General features: G+C 44.4%; 1 protein-coding gene and 1 long non-coding RNA gene across 2 annotated transcripts in view; one reads left to right on the top strand and one right to left on the bottom strand.

Moving 5' to 3' along the window:
- Positions 1-2936: 2936 nt before the first annotated feature.
- CDH20 (cadherin 20) overlaps positions 2937-13935 on the bottom strand; it is a 198081-nt gene continuing 187082 nt past the window's right edge. The window contains exons 10-12 of the mRNA XM_054694004.1: positions 12843-12960; positions 8608-8859; positions 2937-4498 (exon numbers count right to left, since the gene is read on the bottom strand). Of these exons, the coding sequence (XP_054549979.1) occupies positions 3993-4498; positions 8608-8859; positions 12843-12960 (876 nt within the window). The 3' untranslated portion in view covers positions 2937-3992. The remainder of the gene's footprint in view (positions 4499-8607; positions 8860-12842; positions 12961-13935) is intronic.
- The window catches only part of LOC129145581 (uncharacterized), a 49631-nt gene continuing 39758 nt past the window's right edge, over positions 4063-13935 (top strand). The window contains exons 1-2 of the long non-coding RNA XR_008551342.1: positions 4063-4154; positions 5943-6030. This is a non-coding gene — a long non-coding RNA (uncharacterized LOC129145581). The remainder of the gene's footprint in view (positions 4155-5942; positions 6031-13935) is intronic.

The raw sequence follows: 13935 nt of genomic DNA on the forward strand, positions 1-13935 counted from the left end.
TTACTGTTTATTGGGAGTGGTTACTCTCAGAGAAGTGGTTAAATGCTTTCTGAGATAGGAAGTAGCCCTTGTCATCAAGGGTACTAGGAAAGTGACCCTCAAGGCTAGGGCATTGGAGTGGTAGAAACTCCCTCGTCATCATTGTCGGACAATGCTTACAAATCTAATAGTGTAGCAAAACAAATGAGGCTGAATTTGCTAGCTTCCTGTCTCAAGAAGAATGAATTAAGAAAAATTGTATGTGGGGTGGATATTGTAGTTTGTTGTGTCGGGCAACACCACACTGACAAAGAAACTGGAGTCGTGGAGCAGGCTACATAATGCAGGATGCTACTGAAGGGCAAGATCCTGGCCCTTTTATTGACACATGATATTGGTTGTAAGGAGGGGAAGCAAAAGGAGATTATAGAAAGGGGAAGGGTGTAGAAGATTAGGGATTGTGAGTCTGCCCTCCAGACACTTCTTACCTACTTGAGGACACACTCTAATCCCCAGCCATGGTTTTAATCTTATCAACAAGGTGTTCCACTGATCAGCTTCTGGGGTCCCTTGCCATACAATGGTCCTCGGCCCCCTGCGCATTCCCGGTCATACCTCGTGATGTATAAGGGTCCTCAGCGGCACCCCTCCACCCCCCGCGCTCAGGACATACCTCGTAATGCATAACTTCCCAGCATGATCCATAACTTCCCAGCATGATCCAGCTTGGTGCTCTTGTTTGATTTGAAGGGCTGAAGGTTTGGGCTCCTGTACCCAACTGGCTGGGCCATTTTGACCTTGTTTAGGTGCCAAAATGGCGGCCGAATAGGCTGCCTAGGAGTAGCAGACCCACAGTAGTTAATTACACATACTATAAATTAGCACTTACATTTTTTGCACAAAATGAATCACAGGAGAGCTATGTCTTATTAGATCATTTGAAGAAAGGGAATTCCTTGATCGAATTTTGTCTTCTACTTCTATCAGCGCTTCAGCCTTAGAACCAAACAGAAGTATTCCAAATCCAGATATTTATAGAAAAAATGATCTTGAAAGTTCTTAAACTTTATTATGAAGTTGACAAATGGATTTGAGGATGAGTTCATCTGCAGTAAGAACTACTTATAAAGTGTATCCTATTGTTCATGTAGTCCTGACATGGAGGTCAAGTTCTGCATCACTGGTGTAACAGTAACAGCCCTTAGTTAATATGCCTGCACTGATTTTGACTCATGTGAACTTTGTTTTCAGGACATGTAAATTCTTTCTTGGTGAGCCACTTTGTCTTTGCTATATGCCATGTTGGGATAGTATACTTATTTGATTCCGAAGATTCATTGCTAATCTTTGCTTATGTTCTCATTCAGAATACAGTTTCAGAAAGTCTTATCAATTGGTTTCTACAGAGGACCTATTTCTCTCCAACATGTAAGGGGCTACTTGCTTTGCCCTTTACAAAAGAAATGGCTGAATAGTTTTAAAGCCTTCTCGTCTAACATGGCTAAACACTGCATTCATTTTGGAGGTGATGAGGTGTTCTTTCCAGAGGCACCTGCATTTGTGGTAAACTGTGGCAGTGGAAAGGGAATTTTCAAACTCATTTGGAGGGAAGAGTTTGCTTTATCTTAGAGTGTGAGCTGAAATGGATCTCCTGTTCTGTGTTTCTCTCATACTTCCTGTATCACACCATTAAACACCCTCCCAGGGACCACGAGCTCCAGGAGATGGTTTGATCGCTTCATGCCCAGTATCCTGGGGACCACATTTGCAGCATGTGGGGCATGATAACCTCCTAGGGTTAGGATAACAGCTGTTCCCAGTTTTAACACACAATATAAAGTGAAATAGCCACTAATTATCCTCAGGGCTAGTGATGGAAAGGAATAACGATGTAAGGGTTGGTTTGTCCACATTCACATAACCGGTATGTGGGGGAGCCTTGTTTGGACTCAAGTAAATGAGTTGTTTCTGTTGTTAGGTTTATTTACCTTCACATATCACATTCTACTCTTAAAGAGGGTGTGTGAGGCTGCCTTTCATGGGAGGTAAGAGTTTGCTGAAGGTTGAAGATGAGACTAGCCTGGTGATTAGTATATCACATAATAAATTACCGAGTATGTTCTTCTGGCTCCCAGATTGTGATCAGCCTTTTCACACATTTCCACCAAAGTGCCCTTGGCATAGGGAAAGAGTCACAGGACTGCTCTACCGAGAGAGCAACGCCAGCCTGAGTAGGCTGGTAGTCTAATCTTCCTATGTTTGAGAGAGAGAGAAAGAGGGAGAGAGAGATATATAGAGAGAGGTTCTCAGTGTGGTCCTGGGGCCAGCAGTATACTCAGCAAACTATCTTGTTCATATTTTTTTTTCTCCATTGCCAAGTTTTACAAGATAAAGTATCCTGTTGTAACAGGAGTTCAAAGAAAGTGGTCCCTTCCATATGCACCCACTGAGCACTTATTAAGCCATGCGCAAAGGACTATGTTAGTTACCATGGGAGAGGAATGATGAGGAAACTATGGTCCCAGCCTTCTGTGTGCTCATCCAGTATTGCGCTATGCACACTGGGGTGTGTGTGTGTGTGTGTGTGTGTCCATATTTCTATGTGCATATTTCTTTTGCCAGTAGGAAGAGATGAAAGAACAGTGGCTTACCTCCTTGGTGGTTCTGTGCAATAATTTTTCACAAAGTGGAAAACGGGTGAAATCCACCGGTGTATCATTGATGTTACCAAACAATCCTTTGTTCATTTCAAAATGGGGCAATGAAGAGTTTTCCTAAAAAGCTTACGTTTCAACCATTTGGATCTTGGGGACAGTAGATGAAACAGAATGCACAGCCTCACACCTAACTTATTGTTTTTGCTTTAAGCATCAGCCCCAGCCCCAAGAACCTAAGGGTAAATCAAGTCACAAAGCTACCTCAGACCTGCCCACCAATTATAAAAATATGCAATAGCCTTTCCCTTCTATTTAACTTTTATTAAAAGAAGTGCTAAGGTACTGAGATGCAGTACATCATATTTATTACCAAAATTATTAACAAATATACAAAACTTATACATGTAATTTTCTTACATCCATTTATTCTCTATAATACTGATTTTTGTTCAAGTAGATTATCTACAGTATGTAAACATCCCTTGGATTGACCTCACACAGATTAGGAAAGCCTCTAACCCATGCTTTTATCAGATACTTTTTTTTTTTTTTTTTTGGCTTTCATTTGTAGCATCTAATCTTCACATTTGGCACATGGAAGAGACACCTACAGTGCAAAAGAGGCAGATTTTCTAGTTTCCTTCGGTTATTTTGCAGGGGCACAGTTAAAGAGCTGAGAGAACAAGAGCACTCCAATGTGAGAGCACTGGATTCACTGCAATGCCAAGAACTCTTGGTTCAGCCATTAAACTTGACCGAAAAGTCAATGCCTCTTCCTTCTCCCACCCCCCACCCTCCCTCATGCAAGGTCGGTTCAGCCTTAACCTTGTCTCAAAAAGGTTAAACGAAATTCCATCCACCCCAGGACCAGCAGGTTAATTTCATGGAGGAAGAATGTTGCAGAGTCCTTTGTGCGGTTGACGAGCCAGCAAGACTTTGCAATGGAGATGAAAATAAGATGGAAAAGAAAAAACGGCTATGAGAGTAGAGCTTTCTATCCACTTTGAAGGACCCCAAGGTTGGCCTCTTGGGGTGCAACAGGACCAGGGCCTGGGCGATGGACGCCACAGCCAGGCCGGCTGCTCCACCTCGGCCTCCAAGCCTTCGACTAGATCCCCACGTTCAAAAGACAAAAAGGTATTTGGAGATTCTGCCCCCCTCTTCCTGTGTTTCCTTTCGCTCATTTAACTTAATCTACCCAAGTAAAGCTGATCCAGAGAGAGCTCTGTCCGCCCGCTAGCCCCACCCCCACTCTCCAGCGCGGTATTGCTCACGTGGTGGGCTGCGCCTCTTCCGCGAAGCCGCCGCCGCGCAGAACGGCGGCTTTTTGGCCGCGCAGCTGCCTCCCGGCCTCCGTCACCACAGGGGTGCCGGCCCCTCCGAGCCCCCGTAGAGCTCGGCCAGCTTCCGGAAGCGGGGCCCCCAGTCCGTGAGGAAGTCGAAGCTCTGCTCCGAGTCCGACGTGGCCGACTGCAGGGAGCTCAGCGAGCCCGCCACGGAGCCGTCCCCCTCGAACATGTAGGTCTGCAGGGAGTCGAAGGGGGGGGCCCACAGGTCCATGTCGGCCTCGTAGAGCTTGGCCAGCACGTAGCTGTGGACCGTGCTGCTGACGGCGCACGCCTGAGGCACGTAGCGGGAGAGGCTCTCGATCTCGGGCAGCATGTCCTGCCGCGTCTTGGGGGCGCCCCCCGCCTGCGCCTCCCGGGGGTTCCACATGGCCGCGATGTCGAAGGCCTCCGTGTCCTCCTCGCCGCCGCCCTCGTCGTCGTAGCGCACGATGTTCTCGTGGATGTTCTCCTCGTCGTCGATGATGTAGGGCTGCTTGCGGTGCCGCCGCATGGACAGGATGAGCAGCACCAGCACTGCGGGCACAGAGGGCAGGGGTTACCCGGGCGGCCGGCCCCGCACCCCCCGCTGGAGGTGTTCCTGGGGGCCCCGAGGGGGGAGAGTTTGCGGAATGGGGAGCTCAGAGACAGCGCTTGGCTATTGTTGCAAACCGCCAAGTCGCCCTCGTGGTCGCCTGAGCTGCCCTGTCGAATCTATGCAGAAGGAGCACTGTGTTTTCTTTTTCAGATGGTCCTTTTGGAAGTTGCATGTAAAATCCAGTTGCAGGGCCTCCCCGGGGGCGCAGCGGTTGAGCGCTGGGTTGCGAAGCTGCCTGCAGCCTCTGCAGCACCAGTTCGATCCCTGGCCGCTAGGGAGAGTCCCACGTGGCGCGCAGACCTCTCCTGCTGCGCCCGCTGCTCCCCTCAGCAGTGTACTTCGTCAGTCTGCCTGTTGTGCTCCCTGCTCTGGCTCTGGTGAATTCTCTCACCCTCCCGTGCTTTTGACTGTACCCAGTGCTTGTATAAATAAAGAAATAAATCTTAAAAAAAAAAATCCAGTTGCATTTTTGAAATTGTGCACACACACCCAACCACCCGATATGTATCCTGTTGACAAAATGCTCAGCACTATGGCCATGAAGCCAGTCGTGACCTCGGACTTTATAAAGACTTTATCAGACTGTATAAAGACTCTTAAAGATTTTTATCATGTCAAAATCATCTTTTTTAAAAGATTTATTTATATATACAAGAGTTGGTATACAGGGCAGAGGTGGGGTGGTGGTGAGAGGATTCATCAGAGACAGAGTGGGGAACAGAACAGGCAGACTGACTGAAATACACAGCTGAGGGGAGCAGCGGGTGAGGCAGGAGAGGTCTGCTGCGTCATATGGGTAGCTCCCTGGTCAGCTGGGGATCGAACTTGTGCTGCAGAGGCTGTGGATTGCTTCATAGTGCTGTGCTTAATCCTTTGCCCCACCTTGGAGGCCCATCATGTGGAAATCTTACCATGCAGGTGGAATCCTGCTTTCTTATGTTAGCATCTTAATAGGATTCTATTTTGTAAATATAATCATCCGCATGTGCAAATGCATGCAGACATGTATACTAAATATGAGCCAAAGTAAATAAGAGCACAAATGATCACTGTTGTCCAGTAAAGTCAGTCTTCAATTATGACTTTTTGGATTCATTACTGTTCATGGAAGAGAGGGAATGAGCAGTGACATTTCACATAGTTCATCATGTTATCAAAGAAGCACCATACTGTTAGATGTGCCCTTGCAGGTTTGGATAAAATTTTATCCCAACAAATGCATTTTTCCCCCAGGATGTGTTCACTGGGGTTTAAAGGAGTGATAGAGATAATCCCATTGAACTATTTATCTCAGTGACTGAAAACATTTTCTAGGAAGTGTGTTGAGGTTTCAGCTGTAGAACTGCTATTGATTTTTTTTTTTTCTGGTGTTCTTTGTTACAGTTGGTGAACAGTGACAGCTTGACAGCAGGGCAAAATAGAATCCCAGTTTATCCAAGGAGAAAAAAAATGGAATACAGCTGTATACCCAGTAAGATTATAGGCTGCAAAAACTCATAATACTAATTAAAAAAAATTGAATATAGAATGTACTTTTTTTGTAAATTGCAATTAGTGATGTTAACATCTAGTATTTTCCCTAATAGCTTGAGTAACCAAAAGCACACACAGGGAACAATTATATATTTTTCTCTGTTTTCTCCATGTACGAAAATTTGACTTAAGGACCAGAGGATTGTGAGATTTTCGAGAAATGAAGTAATAGGGCTCTAAGGAAGAGGGTGGTTGAACCGGACATTAGAGTTGGGGTATGATTTGGCTGGAAGCAGGTTAGAGAAATGGAATTCTAGGTGAACGTGCTCTGTTTGTGGGATTCAGTAGACAGTTACTAACCTCATCTGTTTTTTAGACATTTTGCTATGTGATGGAGAAACAGTTTTGCAGTGATGTGATTTTTTTTACATCTAAAGAGATTATAGATACTTGTGATTAATGCAAGTCAGGCAGTGATATGGGCTATCATAGAGTTACAAGTGTTGAGTAGAGGACCTGTTCATCCTTCCTTGGGAACTGGGCAGGCGTGGTGTTTTAGAAAATGCTAGGAGGTAAGATTAGAAAAGTTTTCCAGTATCTGCTGGAAAGAATTCTGATGGTGATGGAGAACTGGGTAGTTTGTACAACCGGTCCATCTCTTGAAAAATAAAGGTTACCACACGTCTTAAAAACAAGTATTATATGGTGCCCCGAAAATCAGATTTTGGGAATAATGGTCCTGTTTAGCTGGAAGACTTCCCTGACAGAAGGGATCAGGATGATTATTCTTCAGCTACTGTAGACACTGTGCATGGGGCCTAGAAAATTTTCTAGGAACTTGAAAATCACTTGATGTCAAAATATACTGTGAAATCAAAATTGGTATGTTTAGTTAATTGTCCCCAAACTTGATAAATCAACTGCAATTCGTATCACAGAGATTCATGAATTATATTTAATGTGAGTTGTGTGCTCTTAGAAATAAGAGTGCCTAAAAATGTGAGGTTTTTATGATAGCTCTGCTCAATTTAGTTCCTGAAAACTGTTCTATACAATTCAAAATATAAAACATAGGGGTTTTGGAGGCACAAAATAAATTGTGCTTTGCACACCTCTTCTAACTTGAGATTCTTGTTGTGCAGTCTTAATATCAGTCTTTCTGAAATGACGACTCCTACTTCTCTGTGGGCCAGGGTGATCTTACAGTCATTTTGCCAGTATGGAATTTTTCCTAGCAGCATTTCTTCAGAGGCCTGTTACAGGTTATCCGGATGTGTACTCAAGGATTCCCATTGCCACCTTATGGACACTCAGGGAATTGCAGGAAGGTTTTACCTTTTTTTTTTTTTTTTCCCTTCAGTGACCAGAAACCTTAACTCTTTTTGATCCAGGAATCCTAGGACTTAGAGAGTTTACTTATTTCTACTGCTTTTCTCTTCATGTAGCACTGAACTAAAACAAAAATAAGCCACATGTTGTTTAAATGCTTTTTGGAAAGCACATTCCATGGACTTAGAAATTCAAATCAAGTGCTGACATTTTGTTAGTAAGTTAGGATCTTTCTTTGGTCGGCCTCAGGCTCATCGTGTAGAACCTGGTATCAGGCGGGTATGTGGTAATCTGCGCATCTGTCTCCTGTAAATCTCTAGTGCTGTGCTTTTTTTCCTTCATAGAATGTTGGGATTTCTTTTGTATTGAATAACATTGCTGTCTACGAAGTCTGTTTTTCTTTACATCTATCTGTCTGTCTGTCTGTCTGTCTATCGATCTATCTTTACCGTAGAATCATCAGCAGAGTTGGATTGTATATACAGATACTCTTAGTTTTAGGTGTTAAAGTCTTGAGTGTGGAGTTTGCAAACAATTGCATAAGTAGTCTTAAATACAAGGGGGCAGGGTGGCTGCCTTGCAGTAGGACTTGAGAGGAGGCAGTGAGGGCCCCTACCCTCACAGCGCTTTCTCGCTAGCTTGTCATCACATCTTTTTTTATTTCACCAGCCATTGCTCCTTGTTAGATGACCACAGTGCCTGGGTGGGTGCTCGTGCCCAATATAGCTTCTCTCTGATATCTAATGATTCACTCCCTCCCTTCTTGCAGAAACGTGTTCACAGGTCTCCTTATCACTGAGACATCCCTGATCACCCTATTAAAATGGCACCTACTCTTCAAGGTGGGGTCTGCCTCTGAGGTTTGACTGTGGGCCCGTCACTACCTCTATGTGATTTAACTACTACTTATCCGAAATGGGGGGTTATAAGCAGTAATCATATCTTGTCCAAAATTGCCATTCTGGTTCTAGGATGTGAAAAGGCACTTGCTTTGCTGTGACTGAGCTCTGTGAAGGCCGGGACAAGACTGCCCTATCAATCCCAACACCACCAGTGGTGTTCAAGCCCACAGTAGCTGCTTGAAAGATGTCTGTGCTCTGACCTGACCTGAAGGAACTGTCTTGTTTCTTCATTTTTTCACAGCTTTACTCTCCTGGTTTTTTAATAAGCACAGTGTAGAAACCATGATGGCCAAGTGCTGAATAAGCTCTTGCAGGGCCCCGCGGAACGGAAAGGCACCACTTACCTAAGAGGACAAAGATGCAGGCCAGGATGGCGATGAGGGCGCCCCGGCTCAGGCTGACTGGGAGCATGTAGGCCTCGGGGCTGCAGGACAGGACATGACCGTCGTCGTCACAGCTGCACACCTGGATGGTCAGTGTGCCCGTGCTGCTCAGCACTGGCTGCCCGTTGTCAGAGATTAGGATAGGCAGGTAAAAGACATTCTGCTCCTGCTGCCGGAAGCCAGACCTCCTGGTTAGAACCCGGGCAGTGTTATCTGGAGAAGAGAGGGGTTCCACTATTGAAAAGGGAAGAGGAAAAATGAGCGGGAAGAAGAAAGTGCAAGAACCAACAAGTGAATTATTTTCTTGGGTTGAGGTAAGCCATGGGGCCCAAACAGTTTGTGTGAAGGAGCGAGAAGCAGAATACAACATTGCCCGGGGGCCTTCAGCCACAGCCACAGCCACAGCGGGTTTGTCTGGATCAGCATTTGGATTCGAGAGCAAGATTTTTCCTTGCTTCTAGGCAATACTGGGAGGCCTCGGAGAGAAAGCCTTTTTGAGAGTCTCTCTTACCCTTTGTGACATAAAGTGCCCAGGGCGAACTGTCAGACTTCAGATCTAACTGAAATGTCCCTGGGAAAGCCTGACAGAAATGAACAATCACTGGCGACTTGTGGTCCCTGTTTGATCCTGCTCAGCAGCTTTCCAAGGCCCCACACTACTTTGTGCCTCCAGGAAAAGAACAGTGACGAGCCCACGTGGCCGTGGCAGATTGCTTATTTTTGCCACTTTGGCTGGAATTCACATCTTTTTCTGTTTTCTTTTATGCCTGCGAGATACACCACCGACTCCTCCAGTGCTTTCTCAACAACCTGCGCAGCTAGCAGAAGCTTACTGGAAATCTCCTCATAGGACACCTGTATGTGTGGTCTAAGTTTATCCAGTTAATATGAACTTGATGAAAACTCATTTCTGATCTGCAAATGACTTTTTCTCTAATTTTAAAGGGGCTGAGCAAAATTCTTAGATGTGTTTCTACAAAGCTGGCGTTTGTGTTTATGTTCATATTTGCCTAAGGTCATGTTTTGGAGCTTCGTTTTCTCAAGGGGATTTGAGTTATAATCGCATCTATTTTTTGCAAAGCTTAGATCATTTTCCTCAGGAAAAGTTTGAGAGATGTTTGGATATACAACCACGGACTGTTCTCCACATGTGTGTCATTTCACAGGAAAGGGTCTAGAAAGTCACAAAAATATTCTGAGAGCCCAATCATAGTAAACATTATTAATCCCCATAACAATACTTCTGGCTCTCCTTCCCTTTATACTCATAATAAAGGAATATACTTTTCTACCTTCTTGAGTTTGGGCCTGTTTGTTTTTTGATGATGCAAAATGAGCAGAAGTGATTTGCGTCACTTCCAGATAGGTGTATGAAAGAGCAGGTGTGTGGCTCTCCCAGCTCTGTTGCCGTATGTAGCACTAGTAATGGTGACCCAAGCTGCCTTGGACAGGTGGATAACTGTCCTCAGTCACTCAGGCCATAGTCGGCTTTGTGTCAACAAGAAATTGACTTTACACTGTTTAACCACTGAGATTTTGGTGGTGGTTTCTGTAGCATAACCTAGCCTAATCTGGCGACATTATCATTAATTTTCAGATCCTTCTTCCCCTGCTTTTGCTTATTGAGCGCTTAGTATACGCAACATATTTAATCTTCAAGGTAACTTGATGAGATAGTGGAAATTTCACCCTTTCATAGCGAGCGAGTTAAGGCCTGAAGAGTTTATATAATTTGTTCAAAGTCACTAGTTTAATTAGTAGCAGAGCAGTGATTTGAACTCTGGCCTCTCTGACTTCAGACATGTACCCTTCCGTTGTGTCATGTAACCACTTATTAGCTTAGTGCCAGTGACTGTCCAGCTAATTAGAATCGTTTTGTTTCAGGCTTCTGTCCTTTTTTCCTTTTTCAGTGGAGAAAGCCAAGCTGAAGATTATATTCCTATTTCTACTTCCCACATAACCCACCTGCTTTTTAGTTTTCTAGACTTACAGCTAAGTACTGTTAATTCTGTCATAGCTTTTTTTCAGAAACTTTTTCCTTTGGTTTTTAAATTTTTAAAAATTTTTCAGTTTAATCAGACCAGTCTAACCAGAGCTGAATTTAAAAGAAAAAAATTCTTCTTGCCCACGACATAGTCTATGCTTCTGGATCTCATAATTATTTAGGATTAATCAGAGTATATAATTATTGAATCTAGGCCTAGAAGGGGCCTGCCATATCGTCGTCACTTGGGCAATTTTTGTTGCATATGATGGCTCAGGCTCGAGGAGCCCATTTGAAAGTAGAATTTGTTTCCAAGGTGACACAAAATTTTTTTTCTCTGTGTGTGGCTAAAACAGGCCCTGGTTCCAGTCCCAGGCTTCATGCTTACTCATTGAGCTTGGGCCATTTGCTTTCTTTTCCTTATCTATCAAATAAGATAATGAGAATCTGAGGGATTAGTAACTTCTTCAAACTTCACAGGATTATTGAAACTATCAAAGCAAAGTGTGGAAAAATACATTTGAAACCATTGAGTATGCTATATACAATCTTTTCCTATTGCTTTGGAGATAAAAAGAAAGTCTTTACTTGAGATAGTGTCCTGTTTTGTTCATAAAAGGGTAACACGTTTTGGGCTTGGGAGTTGGGGGGCTTGACAGTAAACTCATGTATCATGTTGGTCAGTTTTTAAATGAGCCTCATGGGATGAGCTGTCATGACGAGGTGGAGCTCATTCTTGCTGTTGAAGATTTGCTGACTTCTGTTTTGGGAAACTTTCCAAGAGAGGAGTCCTTTCTTTTTATACTCCTCATGTTTCACGGCTCATCTTTTTAAGGTATTGGTGCCATGAATTGGTGCCCAAAGTCATCTTCAAGAAATTTGTAGCATTTTATTCCATGTTGTTTCTGTATTGATTCTGGCAAATACCAGAGTAGAAGGAACACGGTAACTCTTAAGCTAAAAATTTGAGAAAACTGCCTGGTGTGCTAGTTTTCCCCCTTCATTTCCATTTCAAAGCCATTTCTGTAGGGGCTAACACCATGTTTTGTAGGAAGGGTTTTCCTGTGAAGCAGGTGGATGAGCAGTTCAAAATTTGATCTGATAATAGTCCCGGGACATTTGATTTCAGTACTTCTGTCTTTATAATTTATATTGCCCTTCCAGAATTATCAGAGCGATTTTATGATTACATGTAGGAGAGTGAAGGGATGGCTGAGAAGAATGCTTTCAATTGAGAAGAAAACAGGTTTGAGATTCACAAGTTTAATAGCAGAAGAGTATCATGGGGTGGAATTAATACTTTACATCTCAAATAATTGACATTTGAGACTAAGACCAGGCTTCCCTGACCGTAACTTTTTGTGACTCTTTGTTTAGACTGTTGTGAAGTGGTAAACTATAGAATTGGAATGAAACTGAGACTACTGCGGTCCAGAGAAGAGCCTCCCCAAGGTCAGATCACTCGTTTGTGGCCGAGTTAGCAACAGAAAGGGTTCGCTGGACAGAATTAAACTATTTATGCGCTTGCTCTGACCTTTCTTTGAAAATCATCTGGCTAGAGAACAAAATTCCCCCCTTTCTGTGCCCAGTGAAGAGTATGGTAGGTCTGTAGCCCCTTAGCTGATCCCCTAAAGAGGGCTCTAGGATTCCATTCCAGCAAAGCTATAGTGGGGAGCATATTGTGGAATAGGGAGCCCCACAGGGTGCATCTTTCTAAATCATTCTAAAGTAATTGTTTCTGTGCTGAAATTACTCTGTGATCCCATATTTATCCTTTGCAATTACTTAGCTTTTGTCTGCCTTTTGTTCTGGGAGCTCTTCACCCCTTTGTCCTTGGTTAGAAATGTCCCCTCAGATTTTTCTCTTCATCTAGTTCATGTTCTGTCAGCTCAGATTCTTCTCATGGAAACATGGCTGCTGTCTGGGAATGAAGGAAGGTCTTTTCCACCTGCCTTAGGCAGTGGTGCAGAGCACGCACGCAAAACATTTGTGAGCTGACTGACTGAATAAAAGTTTCAGAATCAGCAGAGGACATTCTTTTTCTTTGATGTTGTCAAACAGAACTTTAAAAAATACCACAGATTTGCAATGCTGCCTTCCCTGCTGTGAAAGAGCAGGTGACCTTTGACACTGCTTGCAATTGGGTATAGCACCCGAAGCATCTAACCCAAGTCATACAGAAGCACCCACAGCCAGCTATCCACCTGATTACCTTGGTTGTCCCTGACTGTGAAGTTGGGGTTGTTCGCAGCCTCGGGAGCCAAGCTGTAGTAGAAGTGTTGCCCGTTGCGAGGGTCATCTTGGTCCACTGCACTCACCGTCTGGATCAGCTGAGGGAAGGGCATGACATCAGGAGTTGGAGCCAAAAGAGAAGGTTTCAGGGCCCAGTGAAATCCACTAACAGATTGTTTTCCGTAATAAGAAGGCCATGGTGAAACTTACCTGGAAGGTCTTCATGCCGTCATACAACTCAGGGTCCAGTTTGAGTTTTTGTTGGGCCTGAGCACATTAACAGGCTCAGGGTAGATGTTACCTAAATACCTCAGATGGCAGACATCAACATGACATTCTCACACTCAGCCCAGCCACTTGGGGGCAGTGTAAATAGAAGACTGAGGAAAAAGAATTCAGGGATGGCACAAAATCCTACTTGTCTCCCAATTTTTTGTCCTCTCCTACTTCACCTCACTTTTGGGTTAACATTTCAAGATCAAATTGCTGTCTTTGAGAAGCCCCTATTTTAAAACGACCAATATCTAGAGGAGAAGTAAGCAGACACGTCATCATTGACCATGGCAGGTTAAGGGGACATGCGCGAGGGGATGGGTTGGCGGGCAGTCACTTGTTGGCAGGAAGGGGCACTGGATGTGGTGTAGAGCATAAGACCCCCTAAGGTGGGATATATTGAGCAGCATAGAGTCAAGAAAGGTTTGGGCTGATGAGAGCAAGTGGGAGGAAGCTGCTGATTGAGCTCTTTTGGCTGAAGAGGCTTCATGCCTCTTTCCTGGTGCTTTTCGATGTAGCAAGTTGCCATGAAGGCTGTGAAGAGCACAGTGAGCAGCTGCTGAAGGGAGTAGGGCAAAGGACACAACGGAAACGCCCCAGGCTGGCTCTGGGGAAGGGGAGATAGAAAAGAGTCAAGAGGGTGATCTTCCTATGTGTTTGTGCCCCTAACCACCCAATAACCCAGGCTTCTCCCACCTCCCTTGGGCCTCACCCTGAAGGTGCCACACTCTGCTGTTAAGAGCCACTTACGATGCTGCCAGGATGGCCACCGGCACATCAAGGGTCAGGTTGAGGGCCCA

Source organism: Talpa occidentalis, unplaced genomic scaffold (assembly GCF_014898055.3).
Source record: "Talpa occidentalis isolate TD23 unplaced genomic scaffold, MPIMG_talOcc4v2.1 talOcc4.13, whole genome shotgun sequence".
Lineage (NCBI taxonomy): Eukaryota > Metazoa > Chordata > Mammalia > Eulipotyphla > Talpidae > Talpa > Talpa occidentalis.